This window comes from Daucus carota, chromosome 8 (genome assembly GCF_001625215.2).
Source record: "Daucus carota subsp. sativus chromosome 8, DH1 v3.0, whole genome shotgun sequence".
In the NCBI taxonomy this organism is placed as follows: Eukaryota; Viridiplantae; Streptophyta; class Magnoliopsida; order Apiales; family Apiaceae; genus Daucus; species Daucus carota.
In genome coordinates, this window is record NC_030388.2 from 32,600,825 (window position 1) to 32,614,417 (window position 13,593).

The following is a 13,593-nucleotide window of genomic DNA, read 5'->3' on the forward strand; positions in this document are numbered from 1 at the left end:
GTATAGCGTACGGCACAGGCACAGGACCGTTAATGCAACGAACTTGTCACTGTCCCTTACTGCGATTGTATGTATATCACAAATTTATCAGTACTGACAAATAAAGAACGAGCAAACCAATGTTCTATGTTTATCCTATTAGCAAGTAGCATTTGCAAATCGCAAAATTATACATATGGTGGACAATTATGAACTTGAAACTAATCAATTAGTTTCAAGATGAAAATACAATGATACACTGGTTACACTTTACACTCATGTCAAAGCTCGGTAAAAAATTTCAAATGCTAATAATGTTGTCTGTATGACTGATAGCTATACTGATCTCTGTTTGATGAATTGTGATGATATGACCCTTGGTAATTTGTTTCGGGAACAGCTTCACTTGATAATAAAGAACTCTGCATACGTCGGCCATCAGGTTCCTCGAGGAATTTCTTTGAATCTATGTATACCTGGATGTTCATGACTACATTGGCTAGATCTGGTTGTTGTTTGAGTGCAGTAATGAAGTTTCGAGAAATGATATTGAGTATCTTCTTGAACTGGGATCTGTATTTTCTGTATAGAGCGAAGCCTGCCATCTGGGCACAGAAATATACATTAAATTTAATTTTACAGATGAATACAATGATAAGAGTTTCTTACTTCAAGAAAAGCCTGCAGTGAAACAGCAGTGTATAAATTGGCTGGAAGAGCATTCAAACATCTGGCGATCCATGCCCAGCCTTCTTCGATTCCATGTGGGTTTTTTACTCCTTCAGCTTCAGTCTAAAAAACAACACAATTATTCCTAGTAGTTTTGATACTTGAAACTTGAATGAGCAAGCACAATAACTCAAATATATTACAGATATATATAGAGCTAGGTGGAAAGAGATGCACCTGAACAAGTGCCCCGTATAGCTTCATACATGACCTCACTCGTTCTACATAAGTATCACGATTTTCAAGCTTTCCATTCTCTTCTTTAAATCCAATGGCTTTGTAGTAAGCTTCTTTGGTTTTGAATATTGACTGCATGGGTATTGTAGCTTATAATTATTAACCAAAAAAATAATAATGACGACGACCAGAAGTATAAGTTGTTGAACATGTTCAGAGCATTAAGCATCAAGATTAACTCATGATTGACCTCATTGTAGCTGAATTCCAGAATGTGTGTGAGGCTGTGAGCATGTGCATGTCTGTTACCATGTTCGAGGAGAAGGCTGGGGTATCGACACACTAATACACTTATATAATGGAAACAATTTAAATATTCTCTGTATAGATTATACAGTATCTCTCCCATGAGACCCAGTTTAAATTAAGAACTACAAACCAGTGGTATTGTGTAGTTGAAAATGGTGTTTTGGATGCAGCACACTACTGACTTTTTGTGACTGTAAGTGGTAACTTGTACTACACTCGTGATAAGTAATTTACAGCAAATCTCATGGATCTCGTTTGAGCAAAAACCTATATACAACATATTAACTGTTTAACAGCATTACAATGCTACAGCAGAGTAACTAGAGCTGAGACTGAATTACCTCAGAGTATTTCATATATTTCGGAACAGTGTATATGCAAACCCTGTTTAATTCAGCAAGAAGAATGTCCATGGTTTGTGGAACCTAGATACAACAAAACAGACAGGTAAAAATTTATCGATAAAGTATCTAAGCAGTACTTCTCTTTCACCAATAAGCACAAGGACAATAGAAGACAAAACCAAACAAAAATCTTTTAGTTTTTGCGTATAGATAGCAATAAAGCATGTCAAGCATCACTGACCTAATTTTTTTACAGTAGTTGATGTTATTTAACAAAAAGTTGCACATACAATTGTGCCGTTTCTTACCTAATTGCATTACATGTAAAGTAGTTCCGACTCCTAGGATCATTACACAGTACAGATGCTTTATGCCTTATACAGATATGTTACAAGAAATATCATATAGCATCCAAGTAAGTCATGATAATAATAGACACCCACACAAGTGCTACAGGGTTAAGGAAAAATCATTTACATCTTAAATCACAGAAGAACCAATTAGTTGCTGGTCTGTCAAGTACAGGTAAAATATAAACAGCACTCAATAAGATCAAGAAATTGAGTTAGAAATTGTTACATCACTTAACTAGAAGCACTGCATATGGGCATCCAATTTCAACTAGCCTTCATGCAAAAAAAAAACACAAAAAACAAACACAACAGACATACACTAGAAAATGAGATGGAATGCTTCACCTTTGATGTAACAAGAACAACTACTTGAGCATAAGCATAAACAGATTTACTGAAGCTTCCAGATGGATTGACACACTGAGATACTATCTGTAGATTGCATTCCAGGTACAAATTTCACGATCGCAAACATGTCCACGATAAATTAAAAAAATGCATAAGAAGCTAGAAAAAAAATATCGGATGAGAAAATGATGATTTACAAGCGCAAAAGAAAACTTCAATAATTTATATGCACACAAAAAAAAACATTCATGCATCAAAGAGCACTATAGAATAATACACCCTGACCTACAAATAAAGGCTTTCTGTGAAGTACTAGGCACAAGATACATCCCTATTATGGTCTTTGTTGTAGCCTTGTGTTACCTATCTTCTCTTGTTACTACTAGAACTTAACGGTTCGAGTATTATTTGAGTCGTGTGTGTGGTTCTAAGTGTCCGAAATCCTGTTTGCCTTTACGAAAAGGGCACATGACACGATACGCCAAACACTGGTGATAGCAGCAGGTAGGCAGGAACGTGCCAACAGGTCCAGTGGAACCTCCAAATACTTGATGAGAAAAAATGCGTCATCTCTGATTATCCATATATAAGTGCATGCTTGTATATTCCATTTATGTAAGAATAAAGTCAAAGATGACGCATTTGGGACATACTGGCACAGCAGACGGTATTTACCTTTCCAGTAGAAACTTTTCTTATTCCAATTTATTTTTAAACAGAACTTTCAAATAAAAAGAGAGAGTTTTTTAGTAAGTTTTTTTTTTCCAGCTTTTTAATTGCAAAAATCTTGTCTCCATTCGGTAAAGACAAGTCTGATTTTTTACTTGGTCGGGAACTGTACATTGCACAATCAAGATGACTGCGTTAAGTCTGTTTAAAATCTCCTTTCAAACGGAAGAAAATTTCAAATTTTAACTGTTAGATCTGTAGCAATGCATTATATATGGAAGATATTCGAAACAATTTAGACATCCCCAGTAATGATGAATTGCTGCATAGATGGTATCATGCCTAGAGCATCAAAGACTCAAAGTCAAAGATATCTTGTTGCTGTTACAAAAGAATAAAATTGTCTCCAAGAAGTACTTAATGATTGTCGGGAGCCATATAATAGGAAAGAAAAGGTATGCCTAATTAGTTCCCCCGTGATGTATTTATACAACACCGGAAACCGATGTTCACTTCTAATTGTAGTAGGGCCCCTTTCTAAACTTGTAAGTATTATATAAGCTACCAGGAGGATTTTCAAGTGTCTGGACAAACACAAACAATTACTTAGTAAGTCTAAATATGCACCTCCAAGTAATTTTCTTTTATATATTCATAAGTAGCTTTCTATTGAATTTGAGTTATCAAGCCACAGGGAACTCAGACTAGGCAACAGGTAGATTTTTGCTAAAAGATGCGCTTACTTAATAATTGGGTTCATAGACATTCCTATATACTACAATACAAGTAGCCAGTACTCTGGAAAATAATCAACACTAGTATATAAAAGTTGGTGGAGTGGGGAGAAAATGTATATATCGATTCACTTAATATCCAATTCATATTTAGAATAGACATACTTCAGAAAATTAGAAAATAGCATCATCTACACAACAACTATTTCAAACAAAAAGCACAAAAGAGAAGAAAATCTGCTTGTAATGAGAAGAGCAATCACCTTCTCTGCAAAAATTGCTGTACTGGATCGTGGGCTCGTTGAATTGGAGATAAGTGTGACGAGTTCCATTGCTTTTCCTCTAGAGGGATAATTTAGATTAAAACACAGGTGCAATAATGTCAAATATTGTACAAAGCATTCATAACTAAGAATGATAGTTTGAAATATAGGAAATAACTACTTAAAAACAACGTAGTATAAATAAACACCGTGTAACTAATGTGATGCATTTCCGCACCTAACACTTTCTGTTGTCCCACTAATTTGTCTAATTCGTCTAGCTATCTGCATTTCATGGCTGCGAAGATCCTGCACAACGAAAATTGATAGGTCTGTAGCCCTTACAAGCTAGTAGCATGATTACATTAAATTAACCCTAGCACACATCTTGTAGTCCAAAGAGAATATATACTGAGTGCATACAACAAAGAAAGTTATCATAATCTCTAACATAGGTAAGGGTGTTTGCACGTATGATTAAAAAAGTTAAAAACTTCATTCTATTTAATATTTTTCTGAGATAGGAAAACTGGGTCGGGAATTAGACACTACTTTCAATTATGAGATGTTTATGAGAGTGCAGTATTCAGAAATGAGAAATTATTCTACTTTATTAACAAATTATCCTCTTTGAAGTTGAAACTAATGAGATGGAGGGAAACAGAATAATAAAAAATTTAGAAGTATGTGACATCAGTCATGCATGCAATTCTAATATTTAAATATTCTGCTTCAAATGTTGACAACTTATACTCTGGTGGATTACCATATTTCTACGCAATGCCTCAGCTTCAGCAGCAACTTCTTTGTATATCTGTGATCTTAGTTCCTCCATTTTCAAAGCTCTTTCTGCACCTTTGAGAAAAGACCCTACAAACAAATTGGTAACTGAAACCTTATACAAGATCCGGAATAGCAAACCAAGAATAATGAACAAAGTAAACATCAATTACTCAGCTCCTGTCTTTTTAGCAAAAGAAGTTGCAAGTCACAAATTGTCCTGCCTGACTTGCATCAAGATTTTGTAGATATATCTAATACTTCACCAATTATGGTCTCAAAATTAGAGGACGACTAGGGCATATACTGAAACTGTGGCAACCGCTGACCTTCACAAGCTCAGTCAAGCTAGTGACCTTATGATGTAATAGAAGCCGATAAGGAGCTGCAACCAAGTTGTAAAACATATCATAACACAAGGGAAAGTAGTCCCATGTCCTGATTAGGATTTCCATAGCACAAGTTGTGGGCACGGACGAATACACAAATATTACTATCTCTTGGTTTAGTTTATTCGATAACGTATGGATTTTATGACCTGTTATATCATTTGTATGGTGGATTTTATGACATGCCATATGGTCTGATGATCTATTTCTTGTAGTAGTTTGACACTCTTAGAAGTTGATTATTTTATCACTTAAGTAACCATACATTAAAAATTGTACTCATGTAAAAATCTGAAGTAAACCTTGATACGAATGTCGTTGCACCAAAGACCGGAGCACAAATAAGAAGGTAAAGCAGTTAAATGTGTTTATATGGTGTGAAAACAAAGCGATACCTGATGCAGCCTTTTCTGCTTTATCAGCCTGAGTTCTCTCTATTTGTGCAGTAGCTTCAGGTGATATTGCTAATGCAGCAGCCTTTTTTGAATTTTCAGCAGCTAACTTCTCCGCTGCTTCTTTTGCTGCTCGTTGAGATTCCAAAGCCTTCACTTCTTCTGCTCTCTTTTTTTCAGCTTCAAGTCTAGCCTGCATCTATAGAATATACCAATTTATAAGCATCTATAACTGCAAGTTCATCATTTTCTTGTAATCCAACTGCTCTATGCTGTAGTGACCTAGTACACAGCATATGTGCGGTTATTTATACAGGATTCGCAGAAGCGAGAGGGAACAGGTGCAGAACAAACTTAAAACGAATTACAGGAAGGAAAGCTTCATATATAAAACTCCACTACGGTTGTTGAGATTAATTACACGATTTCTACGGGATGGCCAAAAGCGAGAGAACAGGTTTAAAACAATATTTATATAAATTAAATAATGAAAAGCATTTTCAGATAAAAATTCCACTGTTAATACTTAGGATATTAGACATTTTGTTAGGAGAAAATTAACAGACCTCTGCTTCTGCTTTTATCTTCTCCTGCCTATGCTTTTCTTCTTGACGTCTTTTGGCCTCTTCAACAGCCGCATCATCTCTTATTCTTCTTTCTTCTATTTGAGATCTTTGTTCATGCCGTCTCTGTACATCAGTCAGGTACTTATCAAGATCTTCTGCACTATATGAAACTGTATCTCGTCAACCAGTGTGAAATAATACCGACTCTGCAGCTCGAGGCAACTGCTCAACTGAATAGATGTTTCCACAATAACCAAGTATTGCTCTTACACTGTACGCTGATACTGCAAATCAAGCTTTTTCTCCATTTCCCTGCGTGCTTCACTGTGCTTTTCTACACGAGCAATTGCAGAAGTAAACTTCTCATTTTTATCTGCCAGATCTGCTTCCAGGGTCGATATTTGGTTTCTAACTTCCTCCTGTAAATCAAGAAAATTAATGCGATAAGTAATTCTGGGTGATAATCTCACATCACTGAAAGAACTCTGTGCAATATATCAGACAAAAAATAGGCAGGATCTAAGAACTATAAGAGGAATTGGTGAAATTGTTGCCCAATAATATATAAGATAGATTCAACATGCAACAAGATAAAAAGTAATTCTCCAGAGGAAATGTACTATCGGTAAAGTAATAGTGCAAGATTTACATGTGCCTCTTCACCATGGATTCCCCAAGTATTTGACCTTTGTTTTGGAAGGCAAGAAATGTCAAAGAACTGAATCTCATGGAATTTTATGAAGAATGGCAGATATGCTTAGCTTCTAAGTCGTTTCATTAGAAATATACTCTCAAAAGAAGATGACAACTTGGTTGGGTACATTTAATCTGAATGATAGACAGCGTGTGTTACCCACCATAACCACAATACGATGTTCATGGGTTAGCTCAGATAGTGCACCTTCGACTAATCCCACTTTCTCCATCAGACATGGTTCGCTATTAAGCACCAACTCATGCTCGGAATCCTCACTGTCACTAAAAATATAAAAAATTGATCACCCAACCAAATCAGATACGCAAGGTGCAGAAGTACAAGAAACACTATGGTAATATTATCATCTCATAAGATCAGGCTGATCAGCAAATAAACTAAAAAAGTACATAAAAATAACTCCATCATAAAATTACAGCAAGACAATACAGGTTACCTATGATCAGCAAACAAACTAACTCATTGCCTTATGATTTAAGGTAAATTAAGAAAGTAAGAGATGTCTACTGTTTGCATATGAACCTGGTATGCAAAGAGCATTTATCATCCACAAGTGAAACAATTGATTACTACTTGGCAAAAATAAATAAATTATATAAAGAAACAATTTGGAATTCGAACGTAACAACTAAAAAAAAAATTCCCAAGAAACCAGTACGTAAGAAGCACAAATTCTCACTCATACTCTGAGCAAATTATTTACATCCTGTATACATATATGGATAACTAAAATAAGTCAAAACCTGAAATCATCATCACATGCAAAGCGTGTGCCCACAACTAACGCTCGACTCTCAACATCGAAGCTGTCATCGCTGTCAGCATTACACTCTTCATTCTCCATCTCATCGTCTGACACTCTCATAACAAAAGCCGGATTTCGTTTAATTCCTTTTCCAGGCAAGAGTTCCCTAATCAACAGGATGATCAGAAAATAACCACATAAAAGGAAATGACAAACAATAAATGCATTAAACAAATAATTTATCTACTATACTAGGACATGGATGAAAACTTTAACCCACAAGCTCCATACATTGACAAACGGTAATTCTTGTTAAACTGATAACCTATGTATTCCTCTACAAAAACAAAATAAAAAAATAAATAAAATTATAAAGGCAATGCTATATAATTTGCTTCAAACATATGATTTAATTACTCCCCTGCTAGAAACGATTAATACAAAATTACAAATGGACAAGCTATATACGTGCCGTAAAGGATTGAATACAATGCCAAACAAATTTTTACATTTGACAGATAGTATCTGGTAACTTATCTATCACTGTACTAAAACACCCTAAAACCAATAATATATACTATATAAATAAAATATATTGACAAACTACAGTCTCTGTTAATTGATATAATCCTCTACTAGAAAAAGTAATAAAAATACACACGCAAACTAAATATAAATACCGTGAAAGATGAGACAAATTGACAAACTATAATTCACATCAAACATATAATTTATCCACACCTCTATCGGTAACATAATAAAAATTATAAAAACGCAAGCTATACAATATACATAGACAAACTATAATTTGAGTTGAAATTATATCCTAAGCACGCGACCTATAAACAAATATCGTGAAAGACGAAACACATTTGCAAACTATAATTTGCGTTGAATGAAATTTCTATTGCTACTATAAGAGAAGAAAATTAAAATTTTACGAAAGCATAAGCAGGCGTGCAATGGATATACATACCGCGAAGAAAGCGATAAATTGAGCTTGTTTTCGATAGAATTGATCTCGAGCAAGAGAGAATCGAGACTCCAGTCAGGCTGCGGATCCACAGCGATGCCTTGGACATTTCTAGCACACTTGAGCTCCAATGCGATTGTTCGTCCCCTAATTTCAACAAAAACATAATTAGCACCGTATAATCAAATTCATAACCTAATTCAACAAGGTGAATGAATTGAATTACATTGGTACAAATTGAACAACTGTTTGAATTGGTGTGTGCGCGCACTGCAGTGGGTGCTGGACTGCTGGGAAAAGTCCGAATGAGCCTTAAACAAAAAGCAAAGCCAGACCCATTAAATTTCAAGCTTAATTAAACAACCCCAGAAGAAACTAGTCGCTATGAAATCAGAAATTGGTCATCTGCTGCTCGCTGCTCTGCTTCATCTGGGCTGTTCGAGTATGAGTTGGTGTGCAGCGAAGCCCGATTAAAACATATCGCACTGCTAGGCCCAACTCATTACATTACAAGGAGTTTTTCATTTTTAGAATCTAATATTTATATAAATTATAAATAATATATAAATCTAGAATTTTATATAAATTATAAATTACATATATATGTATAATATTTATTTTAAAACAGATTGCCGGAACCGGAAATCGATTTTGATTTATAAATTCTCACTTCCAATTCCGATTCAGTGTTATATACACTCCAGTTTTTAACAGTTTCGTTTCATATCGGATTCGTTTGGTTTTTTGAACACAATGGGTCATTGCAATTGGCATAATTATCTGTTTACCCCCCTCCTTCGAAGGTAAATCTTTTTAAATATCTTAGTAATTTGAATAAAAATATCTTAGCAATTTATTAAACAATTTAGATTTTTTAATTTGTTTGATATATCTTCAATTATTTGGAAAAAATAAATAAATAAGCATTCGTGGACTTGCCTCGGAGACAGGTCACATTGCCCAGATTTTAAATGCACCAAGAACCAGTTACTCTAAAACCTCAAGGTGTTAGAGGATGACCCTTTCGAGGATCTTATATTCTAACATTCCCCCTCACTCGAGAGCCCATTTATGGGTCGAAGAGTGGATCACGGGCGCTCATCTTTAGAGCATTAATTTGCCATTCGTGCCACGATAAATTGTGAGAATATTGGGGGTGGCAGGGCATTAATTTGCCATTCGTGCCACGATAAATTGTGAGAATATTGGGGGTGGCAGGGATCGAACCTGAGTCCTCTGCCAGAGCTCTGATACCATGTCAAGTGACCAATTCTCCTAAAACCTCGAGGTGTTAGGAGGAGGGCTTACCAGGATCATATTCTAACATTCCCCCTCACTCGAAAGCCCATTTATAGGTCGAGAGTGGATCACGGGCGCCCATATTTTTGGGGCATAACTTGTCTTCGTGTCCTTAATAAATTCTGAGAATATTGGGGGTCACAGGGAGTCGAATTCGAGTCTCCCGCGAGCCTAAGCTCTGATACCATGTTAAGGAACCAGTTACTCTAAAACCTCAAGGTGTTAGAGAATGGCCCTTTCCAGGATCTTATATTCTAACACCAAATTATATAATTACAATGTCAATACATTTTGCATTAACATGTCGAATCAAATCAATGCAGATCGAGAGCTAACGTGGTTGTTTGCTCACACGAGACAAAATTACAGCAATGTGCGCCAAAAAGAACTCCTAATTAATCACTAAAATTATTACTACTAATCAACTCATAAGATTAGTAAAGAAATGAGAAAACTCTCAAGCAAATAGTAGTAGTTGAAGTGCCTTGCAAGGCCTTCCAAAACCTTCAAAAATCCTGAAAATTTGGTGACTCGCTTCTTAATTGCTTCAAGGCATGGCTAAACTTCAAAATTCACAACCGAAAGGCATGGGACTTGATGTTCGATACTCATTACTCACCATGCCTATACGTGAATTCATATTCAAATTTCCAATTCCGAAATCCTAACATATCGTAGGGATTATTTCAAAAGTTGATGATTAATCACGATTAGTTATCGATTCATCCAAATTTCAAATCAATATTATATTTAATTTTTCAATTAATCATCCAGTTAAAATTTCTGTTCAAACCAGTTAATCTCTAATTAATTTTTATTCCGTATTCCAGACTTCGTAACTCTAAACAAATTTGCACCGAAATTTTTTATGGATTGCAGTAATCTGACCCGAACTTTATTCAAATAAATGTATAGTAAATATCTTTGAGTATCAATAATTGAATCATGCATGCAATAAACAACTTCCCAAGAATGCAAAAATGTTTCTAGTTAACTTCCAAGAATCTTGGCTTTCTAAGTTTAAGCTTCAAGTAAAGAATTGCATATTGACACATGCACTTAAGGTTTCTTATAAATAGTAGTAGGTTTAAATAGAAACTCTCAAACATTTTTCACTAAACCATGAGGACCTCCTCCTATTCTTTCCTATTTCTCACAATTCTTCATGTTCTTTTGCCTAGTCTGATCACTAACCACCACCACTCCGCGGCAGCGCTGCCACTCTCCACCGATACCCGATGGATAGTTAACGAGTCCGGCCAACGAGTCAAGCTGTCATGCGTAAACTGGGTGACTCATCTGGAGACCATGCTAGCAGAAGGCCTTAGCAAGCAACCAGTAGATGTAATTTCGAAGCAAATAGTAAGCACGGGATTTAATTGTGTTCGGCTTACTTGGCCTCTTTTTCTGTTCACGAACGACTCGTTAGCGAATTTAACGGTCCGAAAATCGTTTCGGAGTCTCGGATTATTGGAATCGGTTGCGGGGATTCAAGCGAATAATCCGAAGATTATTGATCTTCCTCTGATCGATGCTTACCAGGTAAACGCTTTCGTTTTCATCTTATCTACCTAAACTTAACGATAACGTAGAATACTTGTACTAATTGAAAATGATGGATAAAAATAATTAGTGCAAATATACAAGTTGCCGTTGTTAAACCAAAACGTTATCTTAAAATAAAGATTAAGATTGTGTTAGTTTAGTATCTGACCTGTCATACTCATCATCAATTAAGACAATATTTTCATATATTTAAATATTTAATCATAGATTAAAAAACAGAGAGATTTTGTTAAATATATAATTCTCGGGATCTTAAAATACTCGTGCACCCATTTTGGTACTTAATCGTCAAACATCTTATTAATATTTTTCGAGCTAGGAGGATTTCGAAACATAGCATAACTGTGACATGATATGATAACCTAGTTTGCATCGACAATTAGTAAACAAAGAGAGATTATCAATGATAATGACAATTAAATAATTGTATTAGTGATGATGACTTTTATGCATGTTAAGTATTAAGATAGTACAGGAGATAATGACTTTTATACACTGGCAAACAGCATTATTGACTATAGCACAAACGTATACAATAATCAAATGTTTGATCATATCATGTTTAACCGCAGGCCTCTGTTTCGGTTTTTGTATAATTCTGCGATTAGCAACAAATTTGTGTTAATTAATGTAATTAACGTGTTAATTAATCATTTGGTGTGATCAGGCAGTGGTGTCTAATCTTGACAGTAACAATGTGATGATAATTTTGGACAATCATATAAGCAAGCCAGGTTGGTGTTGCAGTGATTTTGACGGCAATGGCTTCTTTGGAGATGTCTACTTTAAGCCTGAAATGTGGATTAAGGGCTTAATTAAAGTGGCGACGATGTTTAATTCAACTAAAAATGTGGTTGGCATGAGCTTAAGGAATGAACTTCGGGGTCCTAGACAAAATTGGAATGATTGGTACAGGTACAATACGTTTGTTGTAACTCAAGTTTTTTTTTAGACGTATATTTCCGGGATAACCTAGTGATAAAAGCGTATCGTGGGCGTTTTTGATTTGATCAGATACGTGCAACAAGGCGCGGAAGCTGTGCACTCGGCTAATCCAAATCTTCTTGTGATTGTTTCGGGGTTGAGTTACGACCGGGATCTTTCTTCTCTTCTGAAGAAACCATTGAACTTGACATTCACCGGGAAAGTAGTGTTTGAAGCGCACTGGTACTCGTTCTCAGACGGGTCAGCTTGGATCGATGGCAACCCGAACCAGGTGTGCGGACGAGCTGTGAAGTACATGATGGAGAAAGCAGGAGGGTTCTTGCTGGCTCAAGGATACCCTTTGTTTGTGAGTGAGTTTGGAATAGACCAGAGGGGAACTAATGATAATGACAATAGGTACTTCAATTGTTTCTTGGGATGGGCTGCTGAAAATGACTTGGATTCTGCATTGTGGACACTTGGTGGGAGTTACTATTTGAGGGAAGGTGTGGTTGGATTAGAAGAGTTTTATGGAATGTATGATTGGAACTGGGGCAAGATTCGAAACCCTAGCTTCTTGCAGAGAATTGCAGCACTCCAGTCCCCACTTCAAGGTCCTGGTGTGTCGAACAGTCGTCCTCATAAGATAATTTACCATCCAGCAACAGGGCTTTGTGTCCTCCGGAAATCCCTGTTTGAGCCATTGAAGCTTGGTCCGTGCTCCATGTCTGAGTCCTGGGAATATAGTGCTAGAAACGTGTTAACGATCAAGGGAACTTACTTCTGCCTGCAGGCTGACAAGTTGGGGAAGCCGGCAACACTGAGTATTTTTTGCAACGGGGAGAACACAAAATGGGAAGCTGTTTCGGACTCGAAGATGCACTTGGCTTCCAAGCTTAACAATGGCAGTGTTGTGTGCCTGGATGTCAGCTCTGATAACTCTGTCATCACAAGCACCTGCAAGTGTCAGGGCAGAGACAAAAACTGCGATCCTGGAAAACAATGGTTCAAAATTGTTAACAGCACACGTGATGCAACCGCTACCAATAGTCTGCTTGCCATTAAAGAGGCAACCAATTTGCTAAAAGAAGTTATGCTAACAAGTTTCTGAACATAAGTATGGGAACATTAACTTGACCAGGAACAAGTTAGCCGATTTATAAAATGTGACAAGAAACCAACAGGAACATAATATACAGAGTCTACAGAGGAGGGCTGTCAAAGTTGAAGATAGGTTGCTTGCACTATTATGTTTGCTAGGCAAAGCTCACTATATATACTGACAAAATTAAACTTACTTATATTTATAGCTAAATTTATTTTATCTGTTCCAATAAAA

The 13,593-nt window shown here is 36.0% G+C and overlaps 2 protein-coding genes across 2 annotated transcripts; one reads left to right on the top strand and one right to left on the bottom strand.

Annotated features, from left to right (window-relative positions):
- Positions 1-49: 49 nt before the first annotated feature.
- Positions 50-8,939, bottom strand: LOC108199255 (mRNA export factor GLE1). The gene is made up of 15 exons (XM_017366987.2): positions 8,692-8,939; positions 8,469-8,612; positions 7,491-7,658; positions 6,890-7,010; positions 6,303-6,451; positions 6,033-6,192; positions 5,470-5,665; positions 4,672-4,775; positions 4,144-4,214; positions 3,906-3,984; positions 2,237-2,323; positions 1,536-1,619; positions 886-1,017; positions 649-771; positions 50-584 (listed from the first exon to the last, which is right to left on the bottom strand). Coding segments are annotated over exons 1-15 (1,917 nt in total). The 5' UTR covers positions 8,694-8,939; the 3' UTR covers positions 50-287.
- A 1,794-nt stretch (positions 8,940-10,733) lies between these two features.
- Positions 10,734-13,576, top strand: LOC108199257 (glycosyl hydrolase 5 family protein). Its single transcript, XM_017366988.2, has 3 exons — positions 10,734-11,306; positions 11,998-12,245; positions 12,345-13,576. Exons 1-3 carry the CDS (start codon positions 10,887-10,889, stop codon positions 13,363-13,365), a joined length of 1,689 nt encoding a protein of 562 aa, XP_017222477.1. The 5' UTR covers positions 10,734-10,886; the 3' UTR covers positions 13,366-13,576.
- Positions 13,577-13,593: the final 17 nt, after the last annotated feature.